The following is a 12,081-nucleotide window of genomic DNA, read 5'->3' on the forward strand; positions in this document are numbered from 1 at the left end:
GCTTTAGCTGTTTTCCTGATATCTTCACGGAGGTAGAATCATTTCATCATGTCTTTGGGGGTTTATCTACCAAACCTGACTTCAGATAATAAAGTAACTGAAAAGTTTTATGATGTTAAGATGATTTCCACAAATAAAAATAGTTAAAATGGTGAAGGGAAAGTCAATAATAGCATGACTAGAACAAGAAATAATGGAAAAATAAAGAAGTACCTTATCAAACCCTGTCATCAGCTCTAAACTGGACCAAATCTGTAAACATACACAAGCTAAAATGGATTTTAGTCAAATTCAAACCAAAATCTGCACCAGCTATATGGTGTAAAATCTTTTTTTTTTTTTTTTTTTTTTTTACAAATTTAAAGTTTATAAATTTTATTTCAATTTGATATTTTAAAATTTCAGCTCACAGTTAAATTCCTTTCAATATTTTATTCCAATTGGGAATTTTACAGCTTTACACTAAGAGTTTTTTTAATATATATATATTTTAAAATTTTAAATCCTCAATTTTAAGTTTTAATACAGCTGGAAATGCTACAATTTAACTCCAATTGGACACTTTAAAAAAAAAAAAAAAAAAGTTATTTTTCACAATTTGGAGTTGGGTTTTACAAATTTCAATTTTAAGCTAGCCAAAGTTTATGAATTTGACTTCCGTTATCTATTTTACATCTATTTATTCATTCACTTTTTTTTTATACTCCAGTTGGGAATTTTACAGTTTTATACTGAGTATTTTGGGTTTTTTTGTATTTTACTGTATTTAAGAATGTAAAATGTTATGCTAGTTTTAGTATTTTACTACATTTGGTGATTTTGCAATTTACATTTTTATAATTTTATGTAGCTGGATTTTTCTAAATTTAAATTTTCGACACAATTTGACCATTTTACATAAGAGTATTTACTATTTTAGCTGTGAATTTGTATATTTTTACTCTAGTTTGGTGCTTTTGAATTTTACTGCAGTTAGATTTCACAATAAATTTAAAGCAGTACGAGTTTTGCAGTTTTACACACTAAAATTCTTCATTTTTACATAAGTCTAACTTATGTAAGTTGGAAATTTTAATATTTTATGCCAGATATAGGGGTTTTACACATTTTTGGCAGTTGGTTGAAAAAGATTGAGCAAGTTATCAAAAAAAAAAAAAAAAAAAAAAAAAAAAAAAATTTAAAAGATACAGTCAGAGATTTTAAACAAACAGAACATCCTGAAAATATAAAGCAATGAGAACCAAAATCTCGTGACATAAAGACAGTATACACAGTTAACAACAACAACAAAACAATACTATTTTGGCTCATGTTAGAGAGCATGGAACAAAGAATTCTTCTGGAAAGCTTTCAGCTTTTCTCACTCGATTAAAAGCCAGAAAAATGGCCCGCTGTCACTCGAAAAAAGGAAAAAACTAATGCTGCTGTGTTTAGAATGTCTCTTGAAGCAATGGCACATTTGTTTATAGAACATTTTAAGATAGTTGGATAAGAAATATTGTATATGCTGAGGAAATGAAGTAGATATGGAAGTCTTGAAGGATTTATGATCAGTCCTAATATAGTGAGTTTATACGGTTGTATTCATGCATCATGCACATGCTTTTGATACAGAAGCCGAACAGTCAAGTTCTGTTTTATTCCAATTCCCAATTTCTCTGCAAGAGGAATGTGTAGTGAAGGTTGAAACTAAGCTTTGTAATGTCACTGATGGTTAATGAAGACACAGAGGCACATATGGAGGTTATTATAGTAGCCACACACAAACACACACACACAGAAACACACATACTTACAGAAAGTGCTCTATAGCTTTAGTGTCTTCTTCCATGTCCTTTTTTTTTTTTTTTTTTGTCTCAACCCAGACTCACTACAGCTCTCCTGCCTTCTGAGACATCCCCTCATCCCTTTTTTCTCTCCTAATACCCTCTAGGGTTCCACTGCTGCTAAAGTGTGGAGGACAGAAATAAATTAGAGCTTGGTGAAACTTGGAAGAGCCCAGAATTTGAAGCCCCCCCACATTGTTGTTTTTTTTTTTTTTTCCTGGAGCATCGACACACAAGTCCAAGATGGACGGTCTGAGCGTGGAGACTCTTCAGTGTACACACACTTCATCGATCTCTCGTCCTCTTTCTTTTCCCCCCGTCTGCTTTTGTTTATTGGCTCTCCATAGTGTAGCACTGCACACTTCCTCTCTCCTTTCCTTCTAAGCCGGGCAGGGCCTGGCCATACTTGTCCACGCACCAGCATATGCCTCGTTTCCGACCTTTAGACGGCCAGCACTGGGAAAGAATGACAGACAGGATTGTTAATCGATTTGCTCGTGTTTGAAACAGATCTGAACCATAAGACCTTGATTGTCCAGGTGAAATATCGCCCCTGCTCTTTCTACACACTGTGCTGACATGACCTGCAACTAGTTATTTTCAGGGGCTTGTCTTTTTTCTCTTCTTTTTACGATGCACATCCTGTTTTGTGTTCATATAGAGCAGCTTAAAGGTAAACACAGAAAGGTTGAAATATTTGCTCAGGGCCAGTGTGTGAAGCTCGCCAGCTCTGACTTCTATTTTCAGCCTCCTGCTGGCCAGTACAAATCATCCATTGCTGATTATACCCCCGGCTCCAAATTATGGGTGCTACAAATGACTTACAGAGCTTGGCGCTCCGACCTAGAGGGCTGTTATTTAGCTGCCAATTTAACTAAAGGTCAAAGTCCTGTCTAGTGTGTTAAAAAAAAAAAAAAAAAAAAAAAAAAAAAAAAAAAAAAAAAAAAAAAAAACACACAACAACGAAACAAAACCAACGGTTCCATGAGAGCATAAAAGGACTCGATGATTCGTAAATGGCCCATTGATTCATTCCTTGCAGTGTGTGATACCAAGGGAATTCGCTCGAGACTGGGAGGCCTGTGTGGAGTTTGCAGAACTAAATGAAGTGAGAGACAAGAGACAATATCCAGACTGGGAACCTTAAAAAAAACTTTGTGTGGGAGGGTGAACGAGTAAAGAGCTTTTATTTCAGTATTATGCCTCATTAATATAGAATAGTTTGGAGAAAAAAAACCCCAACTTAATACTTTATCACTAGCGCTACCTGTAATGATCATAAAATACCCTCATGCAACTAAAATAAACTGAGAAGGAGTGACCACGGCGCAGGTTCTGCTAATCAAATTTGTTCATTTGCACAGGAAAACAGGGAAAAACATTCAGGTTTAATCATTAGTCTGAGGCTAAGCGTTGTTCTGAGCGCAGAAGGTAAACACCCGGTCATAAAAACATTCACCGCTCACTTTTACCCTCTACTTTGATTTCAGTACGATATTTACATGTATGTATTTTACATACACAAATCTATAAAGTGATGATATTGACGTGAAGACGGTTTTTTTAAGATTGCAGGTCAACAAAATGTCTCCCATGTTGTGTAAATATTGCTCTTGACGATGGAGGATAAGTGCATCCATATGAAGGCGTCTGGGACACTCATTTATTATATACCAATTGTGGGCCGACCGCGTGAATCTGGATGTGGCTCAAATCTATTTTCATGCAGCCAGCACAAGGAGTCCGATAATTATGGGGAGAGGTTCAGACCCCAGTAGCCACCTTGACGTCGCTCTCTCAGGGCGGGTTACGTAAGATGGCCACCACGGCAGCCACGCTTGGTTTGGCCCCGAGAGAGACAGACGGGCCCTTAGCACTAATCACCCGGAGAAGAAGAAGAAAAAAAAAAAAAAAAAAAGTCTACAAGAGACGGATAAAGAGGAACAAGGTGCATATCATTCTGCATTAGGAATGAATTCATGTCACCTTGAAACTTCAGGTTAATCTCCTTATGAAGTGACTAGCATGAGATCCGATTCACACTGACACTCTGTCAACAAGCAAAACGATCGTTTAGGCTCCTGACAGAAGTGTATGTGATGTATGTATGTAAATGTAACTCTTTGCAGAAGTGTCTTTCAGATCAAATGGCACCTCTAGACACCTCATGTAGAAACCCTTCAGGAATACGGAGAAGCCCGATAACGTTTCCTTAGCTGTAGATTTCCATTCGGAAACCTTTCAGCCGTTTCATTTGATGTCCCTTACCTGCTTTTTCCTGTAGAATCCTTTCCTGTCGCAGTTCGGGATGCGAAAGCCTCGGGCGTTCACCATGTGTGCGACCTTCACCATGTTGAGTATGCCATCCATTTCCCGTCGACATGGACCCTGCACACAAAAGCCCATTCTGAATGAAAACATTTTTCAAAGTAATTGCATCTATCTAGATAAAAATAATTCAATCGATCAAAGACGGAGCCAGATCCGGTAGCGGTATTTATTTATTTATTTATTCATTCATTTTGGTCCATTTCTCATAAAGCCCTCCTTTAAAAGAGCTGGATCTAAACTGCACAAGGCAAACGATGGAAGCCAACCTTGACAGGAACCAAACCTCCTGAACACAGCCGGGGCAAAATAGAGACGCTGGACATTAGCGGCCTTTTTTTTTTTATGAGTCCGTCTGTGTACCTTGACTCTAATTCGTCCCCTGGGAAATAAATACCGAGGTTCATTTCCAGAAAATGGCATCCTTTCCATGTAAACAGCATCTGGCACCAAGCCTCCAAGCCCAAACTCGACTAAAGCAGCTAAACACATCATACCGCACCAAGTACCTCAGAAATATGAGATTAGAAGCACTTTAATGCTGTAACGGCTCCAGAACCCGAGCAAACAAGGCTACAGGAAGTACAGGCACGGTTGTGAAGGCGCGAGAGGTTAAAAACAGTGGTTGAAGTGGAGTAGAAGTCTCACATTCAAAAACATTCCTGTTCGGTCTTCCACACAAAAAAATAAAAATAAAAATCTAATCTAATTCTCACTGCACAGAAAATCTGAATGACTAATATGAAGCAGTCCAGTTTTAAAATTCAGAATATATTCGTTTATATTTCTAAAAATTATACATTTGGCTTTGTTATGCTCTTCATTTAGAAAGCACATATTTAGCAAAACTAGCTTCTATGACTTATGATGGCATTCATTCATTCATCTTCTACCGCTTATCCTAACTACCTCGGGTCACGGGGAGCCTGTGCCTATCTCAGGCGTCATTGGGCATCAAGGCATTATACACCCTGGACGGAGTGCCAACCCATCGCAGGGCACACACACACTCTCATTCACTCACGCAATCACACACTAGGGACAATTTTCCAGAGATGCCAATCAACCTACCATGCATGTCTTTGGACCGGGGGAGGAAACCGGAGTACCCGGAGGAAACCCCCGAGGCACGGGGAGAACATGCAAACTCCACACACAAGGTGGAGGCGGGAAACGAACCCCGACCCTGGAGGTGTGAGGCGAGCGTGCTAACCACTAAGCCACCATGCCCCCCTTTATGATGGCATTTTAATCCTAATTCTTTTTTTTTATTATTCATTTTGTAAATTAGTTAAAAGTTACATTACACAAAAATCACAGGAAACAAACTAGAACACAAGACCTCAGAATTTCTTCATTACACGATCCAATTGTGTAAAGATTCAGCTGATGTAACTTCGAGGAACGTTCCAAATGTTTCCATAGGGGTGAATATTTTATTATACTGAACAAATTGTTTATAACCAAAATGAACGCTTTTCGGAAAAGGAAGCATCAAGCATGTTGTGTAATAAATTCAGTATGATTTCAAATATTTTAATGATTAGATTTTGGAAGGAAATAGGAAGAAAGTAAAATGGGACAGAACAATAATGCTTTCTGTAGATTTTGAAGGTTTTCTTGGTTTTCTCTCTTACAGAACTACAGAATAAGAGATATTTACATAAATGTTCTGCATTTAGACAACAAACGATGAAATGTTCAGATTAGCGCTAGCTAACGCTAAACTAGCAGAGGTGATCATCTCTGAACCAGCTTTACAGCACATGAAGGAAGGCACAAGCCACATGAACCAAAGCCCAAAGCCCCCATCCTGTCAGTGGCGTCCAGTCAAGCAGGCAGAGCTTGTTTACGACAGAAACGGACCAAAAGCAGTGAATGTGGTCATCAAAACAGCCTCAACACACAAAGCAAGAACCAGAACTAGTTACTCATCAGCGCCTGCAAATACTACACACACATACACGCGCGCGCAAACACACATACACGCGCACACACACACACCAAGCGACACCCAGAGCCATCAGAACTAGTTACTCAATAGAGCCCGCGAATACTACACACACATACACATGCACGCGGACACACATATACACACACACATACACACACACGCGCACACATACACATACACGCGCACACAAACACATACACGCGCGCACACACATACACGCGCGCACACACCCACACCAAGCGACACCCAGAGCCATCAGAACTAGTTACTCATCAGAGCCCGCAAATACTACACACACATACACATGCACGCGGACACACATGTACACACACACGCGCGCACACATACACATACACGCGCGCACACACACATAAACGCGCGCACACACCCACACCAAGCGACACCCAGAGCCATCAGAACTAGTTACTCATCAGAGCCCGCAAATACTACACACACATACACATGCACGCGGACACACATATACACACACACACACGCGCACACATACACACACGCGCGCACACACCCACACCAAGCGACACCCAGAGCCATCAGAACTAGTTACTCATCAGAGCCCGCAAATACTACACACACATACACATGCACGCGGACACACATATACACTAGGGTGACCAGATTTGGGTGTGTGAAAAAGAGGACACTTCAAGGCAGGCGCGCGCGCGCGGGGGGCGGGGGTGTCTTCGTATATGGAACTATGAACATGTGAATTCATACAAATGTGTCAACATGTTGATCTCGACCGACACGAAAACATGGAAATTTTTGTTTTAATTCGTCAGTGAACTTACACTTGCGTTTCGGCATGGCTGAAGATGCCGGGTAGCCATGCGCTTTTCTCAGTGGTAAACAAGGCGCTTGAGGTGACTGACCAATTAAATGTGTACAGAGAATACTATTGACCAATGACGGTAGCTCTACACCCTACACTTCCACTCAATGCAAAGCGAACTGTAGGGGGAGGGCGGGACTAGTATGTGAGTGAAAGAGAGAGAGAGCAATGCAAATTCGCCGTAAACACGTTTGAGGCTAGAATAACAAAAAAGTTTAGGTTTCAAAAAGAGGACCATGTCCGGGCAAAAGAGGACGTCTGGTCACCCTAATATACACACACACACACATACACACACACACACACACACACATGCGCACACATACACATACACGCGCGCACACACCCACACCAAGCGACACCCAGAGCCATCAGAACTAGTTACTCATCAGAGCCCGCAAATACCACACACACGCACACACACACACACCAAGAGACACCAGCTCTAGTTACTCATCAGAGCCCGTAAATACCACACACACATACACACACACCAAGAGACACCAGCTCTAGTTACTCATCAGAGCCCGCAAATACCACACACGCACACACACACACACACCAAGAGACACCAGCTCTAGTTACTCATCAGAGCCCGTAAATACCACACACACATACACACACACCAAGAGACACCAGCTCTAGTTACTCATCAGAGCCCGCAAATACCACACACACATACACACACACCAAGAGACACCAGCTCTAGTTACTCATCAGAGCCCGCAAATACCACACACACATACACACACACCAAGAGACACCAGCTCTAGTTACTCATCAGAGCCCGCAAATACCACACACACATACACAGACACACAAAACACACACAAACACCTAAAGAGATCCAAAACACCACCACAGTTTGGCTTCTGCCAAAATAGTAGCACATAAAACTAGAGAAAAAAAACACAAAGAATTGATCACAAATCATGCATTTTACAATTCAATAGTTTACAATGCGCACACACCCACACACACTGCGCACACACACACCCTGCACACATGCATGCGGTGCTCGCTCACACACACACACACACACTGTGCTCGCTCACACACACACACACACACACACACACACACACACACACACACACACACACACACACACACACTGTGCTCGCTCACACACACACACACTGTGCTCGCTCACACACACACACACACACACACACACACACACACTGTGCTCGCTCACACACACACACACACACTGTGCTCGCTCACACACACACACACACACACACACACACACACACACGCTCACAGCGCTCGCTCACACACAGCGCTCGCTCACACACAGCGCTCGCTCACACACAGCGCTCGCTCACACACACACAAACTGTGCTCGCTCACAGACACACACACACACTGTGCTCGCTCACAGACACACACACACACACACTGTGCTCGCTCAGACACACACACACACACACTGTGCTCGCTCATACACACACACACACACACACACACACACTGTGCTCGCTCACACACACACACACTGTGCTCGCTCACAGACACACACACACACACTGTGCCCGCTCACAGACACACACACACACACACACTGTGCTCGCTCAGACACACACACACACACACTGTGCTCGCTCATACACACACACACACACACACACACACACACACACTGTGCTCGCTCACACACACACACACTGTGCTCGCTCACAGACACACACACACACACTGTGCCCGCTCACAGACACACACACTGTGCTCGCTCACAGACACACACACACTGTGCTCGCTCACAGACACACACACACTGTGCTCGCTCACAGACACACACACACACACACACACACACACACACTGTGCTCGCTCACAGACACACACACACTGTGCTCGCTCACAGACACACACACACACTGTGCTCGCTCACAGACACACACACACACACACTGTGCTCGCTCACACACACACACACACACACACACACAGTGCTCGCTCACAGACACACACACACACACACACTGTGCTCGCTCACAGACACACACACACACTGTGCCCGCTCACAGACACACACACTGTGCTTGCTCACAGACACACACACACTGTGCTCGCTCACAGACACACACACACACACACACACACACACACACACACACTGTGCTCGCTCACAGACACACACACACTGTGCTCGCTCACAGACACACACACACACTGTGCTCGCTCACAGACACACACACACACACACTGTGCTCGCTCACACACACACACACACTGTGCTCGCTCACAGACACACAAACTGTGCTCGCTCACAGACACACAAACTGTGCTCGCTCACAGACACACAAACTGTGCTCGCTCACAGACACACACACACACACACACACACACTGTGCTCGCTCACAGACACACACACACTGTGCTCGCTCACAGACACACACACACACACTGTGCTCGCTCACAGACACACACACACACACACACACACACTGTGCTCGCTCACACACACACACACACACACACACACTGTGCTCGCTCACAGACACACAAACTGTGCTCGCTCACAGACACACACACACACACACACACACACACACACTGTGCTCGCTCACACACACACACACACACACACACACTGTGCTCGCTCACACACACACACACACACACACAGTGCTCGCTCACAGACACACACACACACACTGTGCTCGCTCACAGACACACACACACACACTGTGCCCGCTCACAGACACACACACTGTGCTCGCTCACAGACACACACACACTGTGCTCGCTCACAGACACACACACACACACACACACACACACACTGTGCTCGCTCACAGACACACACACACTGTGCTCGCTCACAGACACACACACACACTGTGCTCGCTCACAGACACACACACACACACACTGTGCTCGCTCACACACACACACACACAGTGCTCGCTCACAGACACACACACACACTGTGCTCGCTCACAGACACACACACACACACTGTGCCCGCTCACAGACACACACACTGTGCTCGCTCACAGACACACACACACTGTGCTCGCTCACAGACACACACACACACACACACACACACACACACTGTGCTCGCTCACAGACACACACACACTGTGCTCGCTCACAGACACACACACACACTGTGCTCGCTCACAGACACACACACACACACACTGTGCTCGCTCACACACACACACACACACACACACTGTGCTCGCTCACAGACACACAAACTGTGCTCGCTCACAGACACACAAACTGTGCTCGCTCACAGACACACAAACTGTGCTCGCTCACAGACACACACACACACACACACACACACACACACACACACACACACACACACACTGTGCTCGCTCACAGACACACACACACTGTGCTCGCTCACAGACACACACACACACACTGTGCTCGCTCACAGACACACACACACACACACTGTGCTCGCTCACACACACACTGTGCTCGCTCACACACACACACACACAAACTGTGCTCGCTCACAGACACACAAACTGTGCTCGCTCACAGACACACACACACACTGTGCTCGCTCACAGACACACACACACACTGTGCTCGCTCACAGACACACACACACACTGTGCTCGCTCAGACACACACACACACTGTGCTCGCTCACAGACACACACACACACACAGTGCTCGCTCACAGACACACACACACACACAGTGCTCGCTCACAGACACACACACACACTGTGCTCGCTCACAGACACACACACACACTGTGCTCGCTCACAGACACACACACACACTGTGCTCGCTCACAGACACACACACACTGTGCTCGCTCACAGACACCACACACACTGGGCTCGCTCACAGACACCACACACACTGGGCTCGCTCACAGACACACACACACACTGGGCTCGCTCACAGACACACACACACTGTGCTCGCTCACAGACACACACACACTGTGCTCGCTCACAGACACACACACACTGTGCTCGCTCACAGACACACACACACTGTGCTCGCTCACGCACACTGTGCTCGCTCACACACACACTGTGCTCGCTCACACCCACACACACACTGTGCTCGCTCACACACACACACACACACACACTGTGCTCGCTCACACACACACACACACTGTGCTCGCTCACACACACACACACACACTGTGCTCGCTCACACACACACACACACTGTGCTCGCTCTCACACACACACACACACACTGTGCTCGCTCACACACACACACACACACTGTGCTCGCTCACACACACACACACACACTGTGCTCGCTCACACACACACACACACACTGTGCTCGCTCACACACACACACACACACACACACACACTGTGCTCGCTCACACACACACACTGTGCTCGCTCACACACACACACACACTGTGCTCGCTCACACACACACACACACACACACACACACACACACACACACACTGTGCTCGCTCGCTCACACACACACACTGTGCTCGCTCACACACACACACACTGTGCTTGCTCACACACACACACACTGTGCTCGCTCACACACACACACTGTGCTCGCTCACACACACACACACTGTGCTCGCTCACACACACACACACACACACTGTGCTCGCTCACACACACACACACACACACACAGTGCTCGCTCACACACACACACACACACACACACACTGTGCTCGCTCACACACACACACTGTGCTCGCTCACACACACACTGTGCTCGCTCACACACACACACACTGTGCTCGCTCACACACACACTCTGTGCTCGCTCACACACACACTCTGTGCTCGCTCACACACACACTCTGTGCTCGCTCACACACACACTCTGTGCTCGCTCACACACACACTCTGTGCTCGCTCACACACACACTCTGTGCTCGCTCACACACACTCTGTGCTCGCTCACACACACTCTCTGTGCTCGCTCACACACACACTCTGTGCTCGCTCACACACACACTCTGTGCTCGCTCACACACACACACACTGTGCTCGCTCACACACACACACACTGTGCTCGCTCACACACACACACACTGTGCTCGCTCACACACACACACTGTGCTCGCTCACACACACACTCTGTGCTCGCTCACACACACACTCTGGGCTCGCTCACAGACACACACTCTGGG

General features: G+C 45.6%; 1 protein-coding gene across 1 annotated transcript in view; it reads right to left on the minus strand.

Annotated features, from left to right (window-relative positions):
• Positions 1-2,134: 2,134 nt before the first annotated feature.
• LOC132849007 (insulin-like growth factor-binding protein 3) overlaps positions 2,135-12,081 on the minus strand; it is a 30,629-nt gene continuing 20,682 nt past the window's right edge. Inside the window, exons 3-4 of the mRNA XM_060875170.1 lie at positions 4,095-4,214; positions 2,135-2,282 (exon numbers count right to left, since the gene is read on the minus strand). Coding sequence (XP_060731153.1) covers positions 2,157-2,282; positions 4,095-4,214 — 246 coding nt within the window. The 3' untranslated portion in view covers positions 2,135-2,156. The remainder of the gene's footprint in view (positions 2,283-4,094; positions 4,215-12,081) is intronic.

This window comes from Tachysurus vachellii, chromosome 7, assembly GCF_030014155.1.
Source record: "Tachysurus vachellii isolate PV-2020 chromosome 7, HZAU_Pvac_v1, whole genome shotgun sequence".
Taxonomy (NCBI): Eukaryota; Metazoa; Chordata; class Actinopteri; order Siluriformes; family Bagridae; genus Tachysurus; species Tachysurus vachellii.